The 23170-nt window shown below is 37.0% G+C and overlaps 1 protein-coding gene and 1 pseudogene across 2 annotated transcripts; one reads left to right on the top strand and one right to left on the bottom strand.

Moving 5' to 3' along the window:
• Positions 1-2028: 2028 nt before the first annotated feature.
• On the top strand, positions 2029-14651 carry LOC120206451. Of its 2 annotated transcripts, none has more exons than XM_039206098.1 (10): positions 2029-2261; positions 3564-3790; positions 3874-4010; positions 4192-4236; positions 4326-4379; positions 11702-11803; positions 11905-12108; positions 12271-12356; positions 13019-13994; positions 14107-14651. In XM_039206098.1, exons 2-9 carry the CDS (start codon positions 3616-3618, stop codon positions 13878-13880), a joined length of 1665 nt encoding a protein of 554 aa, XP_039062029.1. In that variant the 5' UTR covers positions 2029-2261; positions 3564-3615; the 3' UTR covers positions 13881-13994; positions 14107-14651. The 2 variants fall into 2 exon arrangements, with proteins under 2 accessions (XP_039062029.1, XP_039062028.1); XM_039206097.1 differs by lacking the exon at positions 2029-2261 and adding an exon at positions 3105-3487.
• Positions 14652-15341: 690 nt separating this feature from the next.
• On the bottom strand, positions 15342-21335 carry LOC120206450 (annotated as a pseudogene).
• Between the last annotated feature and the right edge of the window lie 1835 nt (positions 21336-23170).

The raw sequence follows: 23170 nt of genomic DNA, 5'->3' as shown, positions 1-23170 counted from the left end.
TCCAAACTTAATTCTAACACTTCTAACTTCTTATTCTCATGGATGACAAGTCAAATTCATCCTCCAAGTTCATTTAACCTTCTTATTCAAAATTTCACTTAAAACCCCATTTTCTTTAATCTTTCATAACTTCTTCATCTTTTGATTTTAAGACAAATTAAGCTTTCCTCAAGCTTAATTATCATCTAAGGATCAAAACCCAACTTAAATTTCAGCTAATAATCAACAACGAAGAAATCTTACCTTTTGCTTGAGCTCTCACGTGGAGGAGGAGGAAGAAAGAAGATGAAGAAGAGAAGTGGAGAAAATATCTCTTTTATCTTATCCCCTCATACATATATATCATCATTTTTTTTCAAAGCCAAATGACCATTTTGCCCTCTCATTCTTTTAATAATTACTAATAACCCTTCAAAAATTATTTTTAAATAAGTCATTGAACTATTCAACTTTTCCACTTTAATCACCAAATTCTGAAATTTTACAATTTAGTCACTAACCTGGTATTGAGGATGTTACAATGATCTACACCATAAATACATAAATTTTTAGTAGTTAGTTAATATACCAAAGTGCATATCATTATTCGTTTGCTTGTCGATACCAAAAACAATAATCCATGAAAACTAGGGATCACAATTTCACTAGCATCCGACAGGTTTCGATTCGATTCGATCGGGTCATATTTTTTTAAAATCAGTTTCAGGTCGGATGTTTTAAGGGGTGAGGTCGAATTACGATGGAGGGTGAAAAAACTTCGACCCGACCCGACCCGAGGATAATAATGTAATTTCATTAAAAATTTTGTTATTTTTAATTAAATCCTTAATTTATACCGGGTTGGGTCAGATTTATACTCTAAAAAATTAAATTGGGTCGAAATATATTTTTCAGGTCGGGTCCAGTCAAATGTAGGATATAATTTTTTTTTTGATCGGGTCGAATTGAATAGAGAGTAAAGCTTAGTGACCCAAAAAAATCAATGTGTTAGGTTCAGGGAGGATAATTAAAGTTTAGAGAGCAAAATAAGAGAGAGAATAAGATTTAGTGATGGATTTTGTAAATTACCCCAAGTAAATTTTATAAAAAAACATAAGATAAATGTTTTTTGAAATAAGTTTGTAATAATTAATATTCAGTGTGGATTTTTGCTTTGTTTCTCAAGTTCACGTCCCTCAACGGCTAAACTCACGATATAATGCTTTCAAAATAAATAATTCACGAGATAATGCACTCCCTATATTATTTATTGAAATAGGGTGAAATCCACAGTGGCCGTAGGTCGCCATGCCTTCCGGGCGACCTACTACGTCGCCATGGGCTTCCCTGGACGTCTGCATGTGCCATGCACGTCCCCAACACAGGTCGCTGGGAGTGCATGGCACTGAATTCACCCCATTTGTAAGAACTCTGAACTCTCCGTTGAAGCCAACCCGAAAAATCTTCAAGATGATATTCCAAGTAAGCCCGACTCGGTTCGAGGTGGCCCGAGCCTTTCATGGTGACCACGTAGATGAAAACAACCAAGCATGCAAGCAATATGACGAGGATCAACATGAAAACAACCAAGCTTGGTCGCCGGGACTGCTTGGCGACCTACAAGGTCACTGGGAGTGCATGGCGACCTTGTAGGTCGTTGGGAGTGCATTGCGACCTGTGTTGGGGTGTTAGGGAGTGCATGGCGACCTGTGTTGGGGTGTTGGGGACGTGCATGGCACATGCAGACGTCCATTATCTCTGTGCAGCTCGTCGGGAAGCCATGGCGACGTAGTAGGTCGCCCGGAAGGCATGGCGACCTACGGCTACACTGTGGATTTCACCCTATTTCAGCAAATAATATGGGGAGTACGTTATCTCGTGAATTATTTATTTTGAAAGCATTATATCGTGAGTTTAGCCTCCCTCAACCATCGCTTTGCCACCAAAAATACTCCACTTCACCTCTTCATATTTATTTACTTTCTATAACTATAATTGCTCCCTATATATTTTTACCATTTTTTCTCATAAATTCACTGTTGAAAAGGGTTCTGGTTTCCACCTTAATATGTTTTACAATTTTGTTACCTCGAAAACTGTCTTCTTCTTTTCTCCCGCAACAATATTCTTGGTAGATCACTTCCTTGTTTTTTCCTCGGTGATTTTCCCTCCCGCCAAACATTCGCCAATCTCCTGCTCCTAGACTCTAAATTCTTGCGATCGCTCAAGAGTTTGTCTATCTAACGAATTTCTCTTCCTCTCTCCCTCTCACTCATTCACTGGTACGTAATCGATCACTTCACTTCTTGGTATATATTGTTTTTGTTTTTTTACATCCAATAACGTGCATTTATCACATATCGCATGACTCGAAGCCCTAACCATTTCTTTTCGTTTAATTGGTTTTAGATGTTTGTTAGTTTTGTGTGGAATTTAATTGTTAATTTGCGGAATCTGTTATAAAATGGAACTTGAAAGTCAGATTTTGAATTTTACGTTGGGTGAAGAATGGAAATTGGGCGAAACTAAGTTCAATGGTTATATTGTGGCTCGGTAGAAGTTTCTAGAAAATTCCTTTTTTTGAGGACTCATGGTTCGAGAAGTTATTTATTTATTTATTTATTTATTTATTTTGTTTTACATGTGGACATTGATGATAGAACTTTGCTCTTCATTGATCTTTGGTTCTCGTTGTTATTGAGTTATGGTTTGGTTAATCTTTTCTTGTAATTAAAATTGATAGTTTGATACGTTTGCTACCTGCATATGGAGTTTAGCGTTAATTTCTATGCCAACTATTTAGTTGTTTTGCTGTGAAAAAATTGATGTAAGATGAGTATTCAGGTCCATTGTTGACATTGTTGGCATAAGATGCCTGCAATTTTATGATGGATATGGTGCTTGGTTTTGCACAACGTGAAAGTTCTCGGCCCTTACTGTTATCAAGAATTTGGTGCACTCTATATGAATTTAATTTTCTTAAGATATTTCTGTATTTGATCTTTGCATTTGGCTGTCATTTCAGAAATAGTAAGCATGAACATAAAGTTATTGCATTCCTGTCTAGCTTTATCCAATGGCATGAAGGCATATATGTATATTGAGTATTTTAGATGGGATAATGGTTGTAGATGACGCCTCTTGACTTATTATTTTGATGATTATTAAGCAGGCATATGTCTTTCACTATTATGTTCATCCCTCAGGATGTTTGGTTGCAACTAACATGTGCACGCTTTGATTCCAGTGGAGGCACATGATTGTATGATGATATTTTAGACACTTACAATTATATAGGTGGGCCAAGTGGGTGGAAGAGTAGCATCAATTTTAAACATTTTCCAGTGTTCCGAATTAGGTAAAATGAGCTAGATGCAGAATGATATCTACCTTTTTGGATAATGAATGGTATTATTGTCTGGTTATTTAACCACCCTTCTATCTAAGTAATTGACTGGCTTATAAATAGATTGATTGGAGTAGCATTCTTTCCTGAATCAATGTCAAAGTACTGCAACGGATAAGGTTAAGTCATGCACTTTAAGCTTTGTTCACGATCTTAATTTGTCTTTCTCCCCTTTTAGTTGCAGTGGCACCTCTGAGTTAGTAGTAGTTGCGCTCTATTTGCATGCATAAATGCCAGTTGCAAAAGCAGCCAATTCTGCAAATGTAATGAAATCAGAGGATCCAAATGATTCTTTGGACACCTTCATCAGACATGCCATTGGAAAAGAATCTTTCATTCCCTTCTCAAGGGTTGGGGACAACCCAGTTCAATGGATTCAATTGCTTCATGCCATAGATCAACGAGGTACTTCTAAATTATTTGATGGCTTAAATCATTGTCCTGGAAAATAAATTATTTCTTGATTTTCTTGCTTGTATCTATTACAGATATCCCTGGCTGGCCGTTACTCACTCCTCTGAAGATGCAGACACAAAAGTGTGATAAGTGTTCGCAAGAATTTTGTTCACCCATTAACTATAGAAGGCATATACGTGTGCATCATAGGTTGAAGAAACTTGATAAGGTTTTCATGTACTTTGAACCATGATTAATCTATTAAGTTCATTTTTTTAGAGTTTCTCCCGCATTTTTTTCTTCTGCTGCTTCACGATCCTAGCCTCTTGGAAAATTAAGATTTCTCTTTCCTAATCTATTTTTATCATCTCGTAGGGCTCCTCTAAAAGATATTGTTTTATATACTGCAGGATTCTTCTAAAAATAGGGATCTATTAGCAACATTTTGGGACAAGGTATATCTCTCCCCCCCTTTGTCTTTTTCTATACATTTTAGGTTTTCACCTTTTTTTTTTCTGTCATTCCTCATTTATATTATTTCCAGCTCTCAGAGGATGAGGCGAAAGAAATCTTATCATTCAAAGATGTGTTACTAGAGGTCATTATTTAATTTTTCTCACTTGTTTAATTATGGATACATCTTTTAGAAATTTTCAAGTGACATCCGGATCTGGTTTACACACCATAGATATATAACTTGTTAACATTACCTTGTGTCCAAATTGTTATTTCTCACGAACATTTGTAATATCTTAAGCATATTTACTAAAATGTCTAGAGTCGCTTCACTCCCCACTGGAGCAAAAAGTCAGTCTTTGCAATTTCTAGTGGTTCTAAATGGGTGGTTTTCGTCGATAATCTCAGCATAAGGGTTTATAGAAGAGCTATTTGGGAACTATTCAAGCGTCATGGTGATGTTGTGAAGGTTTTCATTCCTTTAGTAAATAGAAGGCCGAAGTACAAGGATTCTACTTTCGCCTTTGTTCATTTTGGTTGCCAAAAAGACATGTCAAATGCCATATCGAAGGTTAACAATACGATGATCGATCAGAAAAGGGTTTTAGTTGGTGTAGCAAAGTTCGCGAAAAAGAAGGATTCTAGAGCAAGTCGTGGGTTGGCAGTTGAAAGGTCAAGGAATAACTTGAATGTGTAGATTAGGAATGCCGACAACAAAAGGGAGTTTTTCAACGAGTTTAACGATTGAATGTCATATAAAGAAGCATTGGCAAATCAAAAAGTTAATGTTGGGAGGGAAAAGCTGGTGAATGTATTCATACAGGCTAAAGAGAATGAATGGATAAGGTTTGCTTTAACTGGAATTATGAAGGCAGATTTAGAGTTGGATGTGGTTCAGAAAGCTTTGTTCAGTGACAGAATAGTTGTCAAAATAATTAGATAGGGCTATGCGTGGAACTCTTGCATAATAATTTTCTCCTCGAAGGAGAGCTTGAAGGAGGCGTGGCGGAATAAGAAAGAAGAATTGTCTTATTGGTTTGAATGGATTGATCGGTTGATGATGGAGATTGGTGTTCCAATGGTGTATTGCTCTGTTGAGCTAAGTGGAGTTCCTTTAAACTGTTGGCATGAAACCTTCTTCACAACTCTGGAGAGTCGGTGGGGTTTATTGGTTGGCATTCATGACGAGACCTTGAGGAGAAAGGATTTGTCTGTTGCAAAGATGATATTGAGAGTTGTTAGTCCTTTTGATGTTCCAAGTTTGGTTACTGTTCTTGCAGATGGGAGGTCGTATAAGATTGGGGTAAAGATTGGATCATCTTCAGTGAAACCAGAGGTAAATTTGGATCTAATCAGGTCTGAGGATGTTTGGAAGGAAGAGGTGTCGCCGGAGGACCAAGACGACGATCGGCTGTAGTGGTTTGAAGAGGGTATTGAATAGTCGCTGGAAGAGCCTTTGAATCGAGTTACTTCGTGGCTTGAGGGAGGACATATGGCAATCCAAATGGAGCTTTGAATCAGCAATCATTGCAGTAGACAAAAGAGATGGAAGTCGTTTATGATAAGGAGACAGAACCCCTCGGTACTAGGAGAGTGTTTAATAGAGAGTATACGGGGTTGGGCTTGAGAGATTTTGGTAGTCAACTCTCGGGTGGGCAGGCCCAATCAAAGGATGGTAATGAACCTATTTCCCCTATTAAGAGGATTTATCTTTCTAGGCCAGTTGTTAACATTGCCAATCCTGTTTTGGGGAAAGAAATGGAGAATTGGGACAATCTATTGTGGAGCCGATAAAAGAAAGAATAGTTGAGGGTGAGAGCAGAATGATTGATTTTAAGAGTGGAGATGGAGTCATTAGCAACTCCAATAGGTTATCGTCTGACAAAGATTGTGGGGTGAGCCGAAGGTAACCAAGAGACACGTTCAAGGGACCTTCTTCAGAGGAGATCGTCGCCCTCTTTTTCCAATTGATTATCTATAAGGAGCGCCTCGGATGGTAGAAGGGAGAGAAGGTTTTTTAATAGAGTGTACATCAGATCGAGAGAGAGAAGGATTTGAATTTGATCGGAGAAAGGAGGCAAATCTGTTCAAGCGGTGGAGGAATCCGATTTGGTTGTTAACAATCTTTTGGGCCCAGTGGTACATGTGACCCACGATAGTGAGACGAGGGGCCTGAAGAATGAAGGGGTTGAGGTTGCGATTAATTTATTTCATAGAGGACAGATTGGGGCAACTTCTAAGGAACAGTTGTTGGGAGGGGATATTAATGTGGGTGATTATATCAACCCGTTGGAAGAGACAAATGGTCTTTTTCAGACAGCTGGTGCTCTTGTGATAGAAAACGTGGATCACTTAGAACACGAGGATAAGGTAGATGGTGCGAGTATGGGTCAGAACAACTCTTTGGCAGATTTGGGAGATGGAATTGATATTAGCAAAGACGGTGATATTAATCTTCAAGTTTCAACAGAGAATCAAATTCAAATCATTCCTTTTGAAGGGAGACCCTCGGGAGATGATTGAATTGTTAAAGTCCGTGGGAAAGATACTAGAAGAAATAGAAGAATGTTGATAAGGGATGTGCTAGACCAGGTCAGTACTTCTACTGTTTCTTCCTCTTCCTTCTCCGTGTACTTGGAGGAAGCCTTGGCTACATAGGAAATTAGTAAGTTGTTGGGAATCTCTTTTAAGGATGGGAAAAAGGTTTTTCTGGAGAAAATAATCAGCCTTGAGAAAAGATCGGGAGGAGTTAGGGAAAGATAATCCCCTGGTGTCTTTTAGTAGGGTTTTCTTGTTATTTTTCATCATGCCAAAATTATACATCATCACTTGGAATATAAGGGGCCTAGGAAGAAAAAGAAACAACGTGCAGTACAGAGCTTGTTATCTAAGAAGAATTTGTCCTTTCTCCTTTTACAAGAAATCAAGGTTGGCATTTTATCGCAATCTATCTTAAGAAGAATTGGGGGAAAGAATCTACAGGGTTACGTGTTTTCTCTAGCTGAAGGATCGGCAGGAGGGTTGTTGAGTTGTTGGGATGAAAGTATTTTTGAAGTCAAAGAACAATTTGTAAACAAAAGGTTCCTTTATGTGTGGGTGGTGATTTCAGTGTGTACTTATCTCAAGAAGAGAAAAAAGGCAGATCTCAAAATTGGAATTCGATGGAGCTTTTTAGGTCCTTTATTCATCAATTAGGCCTTATAGACCTTCCTCTAATTAGGGTAAATTTCACATGGTGTAATAACTGGGAGATCCCAACTTTTGTAAGGCTTGACAGGTTCCTAGTGGATGTAAATTTTATGACTTTTTTCCCATATATCACTCAGTATCATCTCCCAAAATCAATCTCAGACCACAACGATGTTTTACTTGAGAATGGTGGTGTCAATTGGGGTAAGAGACCTTTTAAACTTTTTAATTACTTAATGGAGGAGGAGGGTTTTGAAGAGATGGTGCAATTGACAATCATAGATCATAAAAGAAAAAAAAGAAAAGAGCAAGAATTTTAAGCATCTTGAGAAGCACTAAAGTAGCCATAAAAGATTGGTCTGGAAATAGAAATATGCAACCGACTAATTCAATTTTTGCTGTAGATGGGAAAATACACAATCTGGAACGAGAATTACAACAGAATCCTGAATCGTCTGGTATAGTCACTTTATTGGTTGAACTGAGGAAGGAATTATGGAGACTGTACAAAATTGAGTTGAGAATTTGGTACTAAAAATCTAGATCTAAATGGGTGAAAGAAGGAGATTAAAATTCTAGATTCTTCCATATATGTGCATCTAATAGAAAGATAATGAATTCTATGGTTGCTCTGAGGGTAAAGGGTAATCTCATTCAAGAACCTTCACTCACAAAGGCAATTGTTCGAGATCTTGTTTTTTAGATTTATAATTCTAGATCGATTTTGGAAGTAGAAGATATGGAGTTGAATTTCGCCAAAATTACCATGGAACAAAGCCTACTGTTGTAAAAGGAATTCTCGGAGGAAGAAATATGGGAGGCTATTAAATCTTGTGATAGCAACAAAGCTCTAGGGCCAAATAGTTTGAATATGGGGTTTTTTAAAAAGTTTTGGTCATTCCATAAATAAGACATAATGAAATTCTTTAAGAATTTTTTCTTGGAAAAAGCTTGGGAGCGTGGAATCAACCGTACTTTCATTACTCATCCCGAAGAGATATAATCTAGAAAGTCTAGATGACTATAGACCCATCAGCTTGGTTGGAGGAATGTATAAGATACTCTCGAAGTGTCTCTCAAGAAGGTTAAGAATTTGTATTAGCGATAGAATCAGTCCCTCCCAATTCGCTTTCATTCAAAGTCGTCAAATTCTGGATTGCTCTTTCATTGCCAATGAAAGGATAGATTATTGGAGGAAAAAAGGACTTAAGGGACTTGTGTTCAAGGTGGATTTTAGGAAGGCTTATGACACAGTGGATTGGCCAATTTTTCTTGAAGTTATGGAGAAAATGGGTTTTAGGGAGAGATGGCGTAGTTAGATGAGTAAGTGTGTTTCTTCGGCTTCTGTCTCGATTTTGGTAAATGGTGTCCCTACTAAGGAATTTCCAATGGCTAAGGGACTTAGACAAGGCTGCTCTCTCTTTTTTTTTATAGGAATTGAGGCCTCATTAAAAAACCCCTTCATGATTTAAGGAACTCATATTGAATTCCTAAATCGGAGGAAGGAGGAAAAGAGTGCCTTAAACTTTATTAATAAAGATACATAAGATACAATAATAAGATAAAACCCTTACAAATAACCTAAAAACCCAAAATAAGATATCCCAACAATAAAGAAAAATTAACCAATACCAGACTTAGCCAACCCATCAGCCTCAATATTGGTTGTCCTAGCCACCCATATAATAACTCCCTCGACTTCTTTGAGTTTAACAGCTACCTCCCTAACAATGGAGGCATAGACAACAGGACAACAAGGCTGCTCTCTCTCCATGACTCTTTAATTTGATTGGGGAACTCCTTAATTTATTGATGTTGAAGATAATTTCTATTGGGTTGTTTTGTGGTTAGAATATTAGCAGGAATGAGGGATCCTTTAAATTGTTGCATCTACAATTTGCATATGATCTCATAGTTTTCTACAATGGTTCGAAGACTCAGATTAGAAATGTGAAGAAAGTATTACGTGTTTTCAAAATTATGTCTGGTCTTCAGTTGAACTTCTCCAAAAGAATATTATTCAATATTAATACAAGCGAAGAAGAGGTGAAAGATTGGGAGTCTTCTATCAGTTGTGCAGTTGGTACCTTTCCGTCTGATTACCTTGGTCTTCCGCTTGGAGCTAAGAGAAATTCAACAAATTTTTGGGAACATGTCATTTAGAAATTTTACAGTAAACTTGTTGGTTGGAAGGCAACATCTCTCTCTTTGGCTGGAAAACTGGTTTTGCTAAAAGTTGTTTTATGTTCTCCCTCAACTTATTTCTTATCAATTTTTAAGATCCCATCAAGTGTGAACAAGAAGCTTAATTCCATAATGGCAAGATTCTTATGGGGGAGGATCAGAAAGGAATAAGATACATTGGGTAAATTGGATGATTGTATGCAAAACTAAAGTCAATGGAGGTCTAGGAGTGATGAATCTCAATTTAATGAATAGAGTCCTTTTAGGGAAATGGTCTTGGAAGTTTGCAAATTAAAAGGACTCTGAGTGGAGGAAGCTGATTTGCAGTAAATACAATTTAGATAAAAGTTCGTTGCTACTCAATAATCAAATACCAGCTCAGGCTTCCTGGATTTGGAGATCTATTGTGAATAATAATTTTAAAAATGATTATTTTGGCTCCAGATTTTGCAACCATTTTCAAATCAGGGTGGGAAATGGCGAGAATATTCGTTTTTGGCATGACATTTGGGTTATGGAAAGCCCCCTCAAAGAAATTTTCCCTAAGCTACTTGCCCTCTCTACTAATCAAAATGGAAGGTTACTGGAGTTTGGTGAATTTGGAGCTTCATGTTGGTTTTGGCTTGTAGAGATGAGAAGGAATTTGAGGGATTGGGAGTTAGATCAGTGGGTCGAATTGTTGGTAACAATTAATAATATAAGTCTTGTGAAAAATTTGATAGATGGTCTAATTTGGAGAGGAAATGGGGACGGTGTTTACTGAGTTAGATCTTGTATAAAAACTTGCTCCATCGAGTCAGATCCAAATCATATTTGAAAAGTTATCTTTGGAAGAGTTTGGTGCCTCCAAGGGTGGAGACTTTCATGTGGCAAGTAATTCATCAAAAATTGGTTGTAAGGGCTGAACTAATAAAGAGAGGTGTTCTTGGGATATTGGATCCACTGTGCCCTCTATGCAAGCTGGAAATAGAGACCTCTTCGCATTTATTCTTCTCTTGCACGAGTTTGTGGAATAGGTTTATGCATTTGTGGAAGACTTCAGCTGTTATACATGAAAATGCGTACTGCTTTCTTTCAGCTTGGGAGGAGTTGTGCCTCATTCAACTATTTGGATATTTATTCCTGGTGTAGTTACATGGATGATTTGGAAATGTAGGAATGCCATTGTTTTCAAGAAGGGCGTGTTCGATCTGGTTCAGTTGTTTTTCACAGCAAGGTTCAGATTAGCAGTTTGGTTCCTAGCAAAATTCACTAATATTCCTATTTCAATGGATTCCCTCATTGGTGACCCCTCTCTTGGAGACTTGTGCTTTGTCTCAAAAAGTCAGCTAGCAAATCAGATTTCCTGGTCCCCTCCCCCTGTGGAGTTTCTAAAATTGAATGTGGGTGCTGCTGTCAAAGGTGATTGGAAGGCAAGTGGTATAGGTGGGATTCTAAGAGATAGCTCCGGCACAGTGCTAGGATCCTTTCAAGAAGATGTTGGTTTGGGTCCTCCACCTTTAATGGAATTGAAGGCCATTAAATATGGTTTAATTTTTTTTTGAATCTTCTAGCTGGTGCTCTAAGGGGCAGCTGATTATTGAGAGCGATAGCAAGTTGTGAGTGGAGTGGATTAAGAACTGGGATAAATGCCCAAGTATGTATGTTTCAATTTCTAAAGAAATTGCGGATAAGATCATAAACTTGGAGGGTATTCTACGTTGGATAGCTAGGCCAGCAAACTTAGAGGAAAACTTTTTAGCTTAGGCATAAATAGGTTAAGATAGGGAGTTTTGGTTGGGTTTTGTTTTTTCTTGTCTTTTGTTTTATGTTTACTGTACTGGGTTAAAAGTTTGGTTGTACTCTTATGCTTTGTATTGTTCTTTTAATTAATAAAATTTGAGGCGTTTTTTTCCTCCTTCCGCTGTTTACTGGAATATCCTATGGTGTTCTAGAAACTATGAAGGGGTTTTTAACGAGGCCTCCATTTCTTATAAAAAAATGGTTATTTCTCACCAGTATAAACATGTCCATGTTTCATGGATTATTGTTTTTGTTTGTTCTTGTGTCTGCCTCGTAAACAATTTCTTACTTGCTAACTACACTTTCCAGGGAGTTCCGGGATCTTCAGTTATAAAATCATTGACTACACATGTAAAGATCTCCCTTTCTGCTTTGCCACAAGTTTGCTTGAGAGCGGGTTCTGCTCTTCTGGTAAGGGATGTATTTTCTTGTTCATTAAATGTTCTGTTTAGATCTGAAAGATGTTAATACTTTCTTTTCTTGTGAATTTCATATGCCCTATTTCTTTTCAGGATCTCGTGCTAGCTAGACCTTCAATATTTCCAATATCTTCACACGAATTATTTAGTATCCTTGATGATGCAAGTGAAAAGACTTTCCTTTGGGGTGCTGCCATGTCAATGCAAAAATACATTTTTGATGGGGAAGCAGGAAAGATTGGTCTTGAAACCAAAAACTTGGTTGCTTTTACCAGCTTTTTGGTGGAACAGAAATTGGTACCTTTTTTTGTTCTGTTCTTTCTAGGTTGTTTTACTTCAAAGTTTTCATGCATAATTTGGTGGTAAAGAAGAACTGTTGGATAAGAACATGAACTTGTCACATTTTTATATTCTTCCGTTTATTATTTTCTTATAAAAATAAACTGTGTTTATTTTCAGATTAAAGCATGGCTTGCAGATAAAGATGCTGAAGCTTTGAGGTGCCAGAAGTTGTTGGTGGAAGAGGAAGAAGCTGCCCAGAAGAGGTGCATATCACTCATTTTCCATGTCTTAACAGTTTGTTTTAAGAAAAAAGGGGGAAAACTATGATATTTGACTTGTTCAAAAAGGTTGGCCAATTTAAATTCCTATCTTTCTCTATTTTCCTATGAATCTTCTTTGAGTATTTATGTCTAGGAGGAAAAAGATCAGAAAAGCATTTTGAGTAATTTCTTCTTTTCCTCGAGTGTTAAAACCCCACTATGTGGTATAGTTAATAATTTGCTTACAGAAGATGTAACACAAAAGAGGGGGAAAGTGAAGATGTTGATAAGAAATGTTTTTGTATTTCTTGAAATGAAATGTCACCAGCTGGGTAATAAATTTAAAATTGCAGAAATTGTTTTTCCATCTCAACAATCAACATCTTTAAGGATAAATTCACTGGACAAGGAAGACTGTTGGCATTTTTCATGTCAATTCTAGTATTCTAAAGTTCAGTCTTAACTTATGCCTTTTAGTTCCTAGATACAACCTCATCACGTGAAACAGTTAGGCAGCGATAAAGGGTAGGTCCTAACACCTAAGGTTAGGTTTATTGACTATTGACCTGCATGTGGCTTCTTCGGATACTATTCTTGAACATCTTACAGAAGGTGAAATTGAATAAACTTTTAATAGTTGATTTATTTCCTGTCCTCCACTGTAGGCAAGTTGAGCTTCTTGAGAGAAAGAGACAGAAGAAGCGTAGGCAGAAGGAGCAGAAAGCAAAGGAACAAAGACACTCGGATTTGGAAGAAAGTAAGCAGACCATGGATGACTCATCGGAGGATAACACTCCCGCTGAAACATCTAGTCCTTCAGCTGTTGATTCTGATGGACAAAATCCTGCCATATCCACAGATCAAATTCTCCCATCTGTAGAGCCCACTGATTTTTCCAAGCTGGAAGAGGATCCAGGAACTAGTCATAATGTTGAAAGACGAATGGAGCAAGTTGGAGGGCATCGGCAGATAGTTGTTGCTCGATGGCAGAATCCACATACTTCACAACGGGGGGTGCTTAATGGTTTCCATGCCAGTCAGAGTTCTCATGGATTTAAGTGTGGAGGCGTTAATAGACATGGAACAAACAGGGAAAGGTTTGGTGCAATAGGTAACGGTAATAAAATTTGGAGCCAAAAACCTAAAGCAGTAAAGGAAGGGGAGAGCTTGACAATTAGAGAAGAGAAACAAGCAGCTAATCAAGTAAATCAAAATAAGATTCATGGGCTTTTAATTGGCTCTATATCCGTCACGATTCAAAATTATAGCAGTCACGATGGACACAATACAGCTGAAGCCCGTGACAGGATGGCTGAGTGTCAAATCCCAAAGAACAATGTTCAGGAGAAGTTCAGCAAACTTGATCCTGTTCAGGGTGTTTCAAACCGATCAACCATCAAGTTTTGGAGGCCAGTGAGCCGACATGAAAGCAAAAATTTGCAACCAGTCCAAAATGGTGTTAGTGAATTTGAAGTGGAAGTGGCTGCTGAAAAGAATGTAGTACATACCACTTCCAATGAAAGCTGATCAAGGTCGTCTTCGACAGATGGTGGTGATGGTGTGGGAAGCTCTCTTCAACGCTTGTGCAACCTGGTAGCTTGCAGTTCAACAGCAATACTGCCAAAGCCATTCTTGCTCAGAGTAAGTTGTGATGTTTGATATTTTATCTATTGAGCACTATCACCACAGATCTGTTGTCACCGAAATATCTCGTCTCTCTCGTAATTCGTAAACAATCTGATGAGCTTTGCAGGGTGGAAGGAAGCTATTGTAGGCGAACATGTGACATTGGTTCTCTCCCCAAACCTTGATCCCCCAGGGTGCTCTAATATCGAAAACGATTCATTAGAAAAGTTGATTGTTAAGACAAGGGCTTCCGAGGCTTCAACTACCGGACCTGCCCACGGCAAGTTCAGAAGGAAGCCTGAAAAGGGTGCGAAGTACATTCCGAAACAAAGATCTGCCACCTAAGAGGTGAGATGGGAAATTTTTTTGTTGTTCTTTTATTGAGGTATGCACAGTTTAGCGAATCATGGTTATATTCTTAGCAGAGGTTCCAGTTTTAAAAGTGGTCTTCTGTTGGAAAATGCTTATCATTCAGTCATCTTTCCCCCCCCCCCCCTTAAGGTGGTATAGCAATTTGACTAGTCTTCTCTGGTTCTACTAATTACATAAATGTCCAAATTTTGGCTCTAATAAATTGGATTTATTGCTATTACAAAGTTCCTTTTTTTGCGGGGTCAGAAGTGGAGTTTCAGTCTTAGGTTTTCTTGCTTCTGTTCCCTGCAGACATTTTACAATTTTCTTCTTTCCAGAAAAGCTGAACTTCATATTTTTTTTCCTCCAACTTGGTCTCTATATTTTTCACATTAATTCCTGAATTTAGATTTTGTGTCATTTTAATATAGTACTACTATAGTAGGTTACGTAGCATAATATTACACGTTTTTAAAAACATTAAAAAGTAAAATAAAATTAAGAAAAGTTGAAAGACAAGCTTTTTCAACTCTAATTTGTTTGCATAGTTAAAAATTTTCTATAATGTTTATCATACCTATTTTCTCCGGTAAATAAGATGATTTTAACAGCTAAGCATGCACTTTTTTTTTTACATATAGTTATTGATGCAATATCTATGATATTTAGATCCATCTCATCTATAAATTAAAAGATATTAATATTTAAGTATGTTCAATCTCACATTTTCCTCGGTAATTGACCAACGAGAATGTCAATAGAATTAAACTTGGTAGACTTCTTTTAGACATTAAATATAATTTTTATGAATTTAGATATTTTATTAAAATATTTAACAAATTTGAATTGAATAAAATGAATTTATATTTTTATAAAAAATAAATATATTCTAGATTTCATTCGTTGTAATTGCCATTCTGCTTATAGAAAAAGAAACTGGGATAAAGGACATTCTGATCAGTAAACCTAGAATATATTTATTTTTTTTTATAAAATATAAATTCATTTTTATAAGCAGAATGACAATTACATAATAACACTGGCTTGGTTGGGTGAAGGGGAGCTGGGACTAGGATTTAGTGATGGCTTCATCATAGCATATGATCCTTCAGAAGCTGTCAAGAAACACGACCAGCCAATACAGAATGTCCATCATAAGGTTCCCCATGAACCGATCTTCCAATTCCTATAGCATCATTTTCTGATGGCAGTATCTCAGAAAATATATTAGACCCTAGTTGCAATCCACGAAAAATGTCGGGATTGGTGTTGTTATAAGAGGAGCCACTGACATAAAGACCTTTTGGGGGCTTTGGCATGCTTCCAAGACCCTCTTGCAAGTTAGTTGATTGTTTCAGATAACCGAAAGGAATAGCACCAGTGCCACCCGTCAAAGGTGTAGATGAGCCCGAAGTGATCTGCGGGCTAGATATGGGAGGAGGAGACATTCTTCCACTCCAATGTGGCGATCTTGAATGCAAAAGAGGGCTTCCTATGGGTGAAACTCTAGACGAATGAACAGCATGTTGCTCTGACTCCAAGGGGGAATAATTCCTTGCTTGGCCAAAGCCCTGTGAAGTCAATGAGCCAGCAAAAACAATAACAATAGGTAACTTGTGAAAGTTCACAAATTAAACGTGTAAGAAAGTCAGGCCACAAACACAAACAGGCATAACAATGAAAAAGTCTTCATCTAGACAAAGCTGAAATATAAATTCAAATGAGAAAGTAAGCAATAGGTAAACTGGTATCTGCCAAGTGCCAAAAGTCAAGCATTAAGTTACAACATGACTAAGACATAGAGGGCATCACAGAACCGCAATCAGGCATATCTAAAGGCAGGATGATGTTTGTTCAGAGCATATGACAATTTTCAGCATCCCCCCTGCATGGTTTCATATTAATGGTCCGTATTACAACCCGGTAGCTTATCACATGGCAACGATTTCAGAATAAATTACTCGAGTTAAATAATGAAGCCTCCACAGCAGCAGCATTTAAACATAGACATTAGCACAGGGATGATTGACCCAGCTAATATTTATATAGAAACCGATTCATTGGCTGTAGCCAAAATGAACCTTTCTAAGGTAATAAGCAAAATGATATAGAGCACAGTTGCAACCTAATTACAAATTAGGTAAAGCAGTATGAGAAAACTACCAGAGCTTTCACCACGTTTGTAACACCAGGGGCAGGATCTGAAGGCTCGGGATCTGGAGTAGACCTTTCCAAAGGAGCAGCATATTTTACAAATGGGTGATCTAAAAGCTGAGCCGCTGTAGGACGATGTAGTGGGTTACGTTGCAAACACTGCCGCACAAAATCTTTTCCTTCATCTGAGAGGTAATCTGGAATGGTTGGAAGCTCCTTGCTATTTCCAATCTTGAACATAGCAGCAACCTGACAAGCAAAAATCATACAAATCAAAATAAAAACTTTAATTAGATAATATGCTTGAAAATTTATTTTTATACGCAGAAAAGAAATATTATGAAAGGCAACTAAACAGCGCTAAAATTTCAAGTATTCTATCCTTGCTATTTTTACAACTAACCCCTTCATATTGACTCCAAGGAGGTTTTGTTGTAGCCATTTCCAAAACAGTGCATCCAAGACTCCATATATCCACAGCAAGGTTGCACCCACTTGAGTTCCTTATAACCTGGGGAAGGTTTCACAGATGAAAGCTAAAAACCAGATAAACGATGGTTTCCCCCCCCCCCCCACGTGATGGACGAGAACTTGAAGTAACCATTAAAACCAAAGACAAAATTAAGTCTGACCTCAGGTGCCATCCAATAAGGGCTTCCTTTAAACGAAAGTGGACATGACTGCCCTGCAATCTGCAAAGCATGTGTTTTGAAAGTAGGAAATCACCTTGAAGAAGAAAGCCTAATCATTGAATAATAACGCAGCATAAATGAGTCACAATATAATTTCCACAACCATGGAGTTGGGCTACCTCAAGTTTAATCAGATTAAGTTCATTTAAAATAAAAAAATGATTAAGCCTGCACTTACATGCTTTGCCATCCCAAAATCTGCCAACTTAACGCCACGACCATTAGGATCTACCAGTATGTTTGCTCCTTTAATATCTCTGCCCAAGAAATAGAGAACAGGATGGTGAATGATATTTTTCTGAGGAAAAATCAACAGACAGCTTCCCGCGAAGCTATAATTAAAAAATGTTAGATACCTAACTGACTTACCTGTGGACAGTAGACTTTGAATGTAGGTATGCAAGGCCAGACAAGATCTGTTGAGTATAACTTCGAATTGCTGGCTCACCAAGTTGCCCATACTCCTGGAGAAGTTTATAAATTGACCCACCAGATACATACTCAAGGTATATGTAAAGCCTGTCATCTACCTGTAAAAAAATTTCCCGAAGGTCTGTAAGTGAATCATAATAATCCTTGCCTTAGCCATTTTTCCTGAAAAAATGCTTATATGTTATAGTAAACTTTAGTTGGGTAGTTTAAGTAACCATAAATATAGTTCCCAAAAGTTTCTTAGCATTATATGATTCACCATTTCTCAATATTAAAGAGCAATGCTTCCGGATAGAATCCTTTCGTCAATGAAACTTTTAACTATGTTCAACAACAATTTTAAAATAACCATACTTGACTACTAGATATGGTTCACTATTTCTCAACATATAAATAGAAACTCTTTTAGATAGAAACCAGAACCCTTTAGGTCTGTAAATGTTTTAAATAACCGTAGCAATACAAGATGTCAAGACCAATGAACAGAATGTCATACATAGGACACACCTTTTCGGACCCATAGTATTGCACAATGTTTGGATGCCGTAAACAGCTCAATAAAGCAATTTCCTGTTAGAGCAATAAGAATATGAATTTCTACCATACCTATAACCAAATTAAAGCATAATGAGGAGTCAAGAAACATATTATTTCTTTTGGCATCAACCGGAAAACAAAAACTAATATGGAAGGAAAAGCAGTTTACCTGCATTAACTGCTTAGTGCTTTCTTTTGACTTGGCATCATCTAAAAATAATGTAACCTCCTTCATTGCACACATTTCACCACTTTCACTGAAAGAGATAGAAAACAAACTGAATTACTGATGAATATTTCAAAAGGGAATACAAAACAAAATTGGTGGATGCAAACTTGTTTAAAATCGAATATGCAAAAGGAACCTGCAATTGATAGAGTAAAATTAACACTGAATATTTACAGCTCAATATAGACTAGCATAAGGCATGAACAATGGATACATGTTAATTTCTAAGTCTAAAAGATGTAAGAAATGAAGTCATTTCTTTGGAGTATCATACCTGCTAAAACCGACATAAACATGGCCAAATGTGCCTCTACCCAGAAGCTTTCCCTTTTTCCACCGTGATCCGGGCTTTATGAGATTCTCCACCCTTGCCGGACTACGTGGCATGGAGGGAGATGTTGCTACTGAATTTGAATGAGAGAAATGAGATGAATTAGAAATAGTTATGGGAGGAAGGGGCAATCTATGGCTTTGTTGTTTCCCATCATCATGCCAGCTAGCATGTGACTCAGTAGCCGTTCCTGCCAATCTAGGATGAATAGGAGTAACCGCACCACTATGTACTCTGGAACTGGGACCAGCACTGGTCAACCTGGGACTTGGTATTGGAGAATACTCAGGGCTGCTCCTACTTTGTTGCCAGAATAGCTGTCCTGACAGATCTCCACCCATTGAATTATGGCCAGAATTGTGACCTGAACCAGGACTGGAGCAATGGCCAGATCCAAGTAAAGTGACATCAGTGTTAGTTTTCCCTGCCCAAACAAGAGGGTTCGCTTGCTCTGTGCCAAAAGCTCTCATTGGGCTCCTAGAAGGACTTGACACTGAGCTGTCAGGAGCACTGCTGAAAGCACCGTGATGTGGAATCTGTAGATTTGGAACATGATTTCCTAAAGGTCTACTTTTAGGTGATTTCGGGGAGCTACTATTACCAAATGATATATCCTTTGTGTTTACTTCTTTCGAGTTACATTGGATGCCTGCAGGGGACTGGTCCTTGAGCATCAAACTTCAGACAAAAAATAAAAAATTTGAAAGGGATAAGTTTTTAGTAAACAAATGACAGAAGATAACAAGTAAAAGTATACTACCATGTTTTTACAATAATAAATCCTCAATGCAAGCCTCTTGGTTAACAAGAAACAGACAGACTAACCTAGAACGGCTGCTGGTTGCAGTTCTAGTCACATTGTTGTAATCAGTTGTCAGGGGGCTATGATGCTGCAAGTCAGTGGGATCATCACCTTCAGCAGAGCCCTCACTTGAAACTGAAGCATTAGCGTAATCTCCATCTAAATCATTAGGATTTGGCCGACAGCGAATGCATCCAGGTCTAGGGATAGTCAGAAATAATGATGACTTGGAGCCTTTTTCTTGCCTTGCTTTTGTTGAAATTCCAATTCCAGAACCTGTACGACCCACAATTGTGGGATGCAGATCAGGAAGTGGAAGTGGCTGAGAATGAGGCCTTTCAGCCAAGCTTTGACACCTAGAAACTCGTTTAGAAGATAAAGGAGACCTTGATTCTGCTCGGAAGTGAGATCCCTTTTCCAAAGTTATGTCACTGCAATTTCTTTGCAATACTACCGATCTACTATTTGGTTACCTTCAGATGGAGTCTTAATATTTAGGTGAAAGGTATCAATGACACTCTCTTTGCTTGTCTTCTTCTTCGATTCTCTCGATGATGACTTCCTCCACCATGAAGGCATGTTTCCAATTTCGAATATCAACAGTACAATATGGCAAGGTTTTCTAAAGTAAATCTACTTCCAAATATCATACTAAAACTCTAGACCCATATAAGATTCATATATTTAATCCAGAATGGATTCACAAAAGAGCATCTTCAACAAAAGTCAGGACTATGAGCTGGAATCCAGCAAGCTTCACAAATAACACCAAATGCCAGAATCTGAAGAAAAGAAAAAACAAGAGCAGATGAGGGACCACAGATTTAGTTTCTATCAAACACATTTGAGTAACATGCTCAATAACCGGCCGAAGTGCATTAATAGTCCATAACAGAAATCAACTACTTTAAAACATAACATTTATTTTTCTAAGATTAAATGTGATTTGTTTATGTTAGGACATGTTTGTCTAGCTTCTAAACCAATAAAGTCCATCGCATGGTATCTTAAATTTCTTAATCAGTGGAATTGACTCCAAGACAAACACGCCAGTAAAAAATTCCGAGCAGACATTATTATAGAGCTGAAAATCTGGAACCGGCCTTCATAAATCTCGAGTCTCTAGTGCCTTTGGTTTTAGGGTTTCTCAGAATGAACCCAAACTACCAGGTTCTAGCTGATTCACTTAAATTCATCGAAACCTCTAAACAACCTGAAATTCACATCTGTTTCTACAGCTAAACATCCTGAAATTTAATCCCTTATATGCAACAAACATATCTCAGTATTCATAAAACAACCCATGGTTGAGCGAATCTCAAACTTTCAATAGTTTAGACAGTGAAATAATACTTGAATTCCCTCCCCCATTTTCCGCGAAACCAAACAAAAATAAACAATCTCGTAACTACTCAAAAAGCGTGAGTCACAAAACATACAGATCTACATACAAACTCCAACGAACGCCAAAATTAACCGAAAATGAATAGCTAACAAAATGGATCAAACATCAAAGAAAACAAAAAGGAAAAGGAAAAGGAAAAGAAAACTTACTTCATATTCCATGCTTGGAGTCGGGTCTATGAATCTGAGCTCCAAACAGACTGATACACATCGCCGTATTAATGCACTCTACAACATCCAATATATCGCCAGCTAAGAAGCAAAAATACAAAACTATTTCGAGGTTAAAATAAAAATAAATCTAAATGAAAAACGTCATATCTCAAATATTACTATAATTTTCTTCAACTTTCTGTGAAATTGTAACTACTGTTAGCAGATCGCGAAGAGAGGTAATAATGATCGAAATGGAGAGAGAGAGAGAGAGGATTGATGTTGATTTCAGAATATTAAATATAAACGAATATTATTAATCATAAAATGTTTTTTTTAAAGTAAATAAATAGAAGCATCTGAAAATTTCCACGTGCGTTCATTTTTTTACATTGGATATTCTTCCTTTTTGGCTTTTGGTGATTTTTTCTCTCAGAAAAAATAATTTAAATAATAATAAAATTAAGAGTATATTGCACAAATTATTATTATTTTAATCATTTATATCTAATTCAATAATCAATTAATCTGAATTATAAAACTTTAACTAATTTTGTTGGTGCATTTGAACTTACATCCATGGAATTGCTAATTGCTTAATCTAATCTATGGAAACAAAGACACGGTTGCTCTTGTTTTGAAAAAACTAGTGGTTGCAGTATAAGAATGTTTCACTCTCAAAGCCCATTTGTTGTAAACCGGCAGCCATATCAGCCCGTTTGATTTCTTAACTTTTTTTTTTCATATTTATGGATATACATTTAATCTGAATCGAATAAATTCTAACTCGATTTGATTTTATAAAATTAGTCTTTTTTAAAAAAAATGGATTTAAATTACTTTTTTAATGATAAGATCAAATCAAAAAAATAGCTGACCCTTTTTCCCCATATATAATAAGGTAAGGGGGAGGTATGATAGAAGGTTGCCCCCAGCGCCAGGTTGAGAGCAGCTTCCGTGGAGACCTCCGAATTATAAAATACCCTCCGTAAGACTCGATCCCACGACCACAAGATTAATAGCTTTGTGCTCTACCAACTGAGCTGCACGAGCATTTGATAAGATCAAATCAAGTTGAATTTAAATTTATAGTTAAAAATACTAGGGATGGTCAAAATACGCGAACCCAACAGATTCTGACTTCACCCAACTCTATAGGGGTGGGTTATTTAAAAAAAAATTGGGGTTCAGAGTAGGGCAGGACGAATTTATATAGGCTGATTCGAGGCAGGACTGGATCGGGTTTAAAGTGAAAAATCACCGATCCGACCTGGTTATATTTTAAATATTTTATTTAAAATATTAACTGAACAAATTCTAACTAGATTTATTTTCATAAAATTAGATTCTTTTAAAACTTTGGATTTGAATCACTTAATGAGAATATCAAATCAAGCAAATTTAAGTTAAAATATTTGATATGCTCCAACCCGAAAATAATAATATAATTGACTTTTATATATTTAAGAATAATTATTATAATACATATCTCTATCATTTTTTTTCAATTAAGCCTTTATTTTATCTGATAAAAATGAGAATGATATGTATGTGTGAGTCGAGTCGAGTCAGATCGGATCGGATCGGATTGGATGAAATTTTAAATCGAAAAAAACTGTCCTAAATCCGAATCAAATCAGATGATAGGTGAATGGATATTATACTTAGATCAGATTCGAGCGAGCCAAAAACACAGCCCGAACCATAACAATCCCTATTTACATCCTACAAAGAATCACTTCACTTGAAATTGTTAAAACACTGATTAATTTGGCAGAATCGAAGAAGGTTTAAAAGGAAAAGAAAATGGAATCACTTCTAACCCCTTTTCTTTTTGAAATATTTATTTTATTTTTTAAATTACTCAATTTCCATTGATGGGGTAAAGTCTTAAAACAAAGACAAAACTGTGCTTGAATTGTTTTCTCCATCTGCACGACTTGAACTCAATGATTTACCTTAAACTGACAAGTGACATAAAAAGAAAAGAAAAACAGCAAATTTGAAGCTTATGCTCAGTAAAAACACAAGGATAGGAGAAAAGGCACTAGAGCATAAGTGAGCCCTCAAAATCCCCCCCATTGATCTTTATAATTATGTGATGGC

Source organism: Hibiscus syriacus, unplaced genomic scaffold, assembly GCF_006381635.1.
Source record: "Hibiscus syriacus cultivar Baekdansim isolate YM2019G1 unplaced genomic scaffold, ASM638163v2 tig00013773_pilon, whole genome shotgun sequence".
Lineage (NCBI taxonomy): Eukaryota > Viridiplantae > Streptophyta > Magnoliopsida > Malvales > Malvaceae > Hibiscus > Hibiscus syriacus.
The sequence above is the reverse complement of the archived record's forward strand: the minus strand, read 5'-3'. Positions and strand labels throughout refer to the sequence as shown.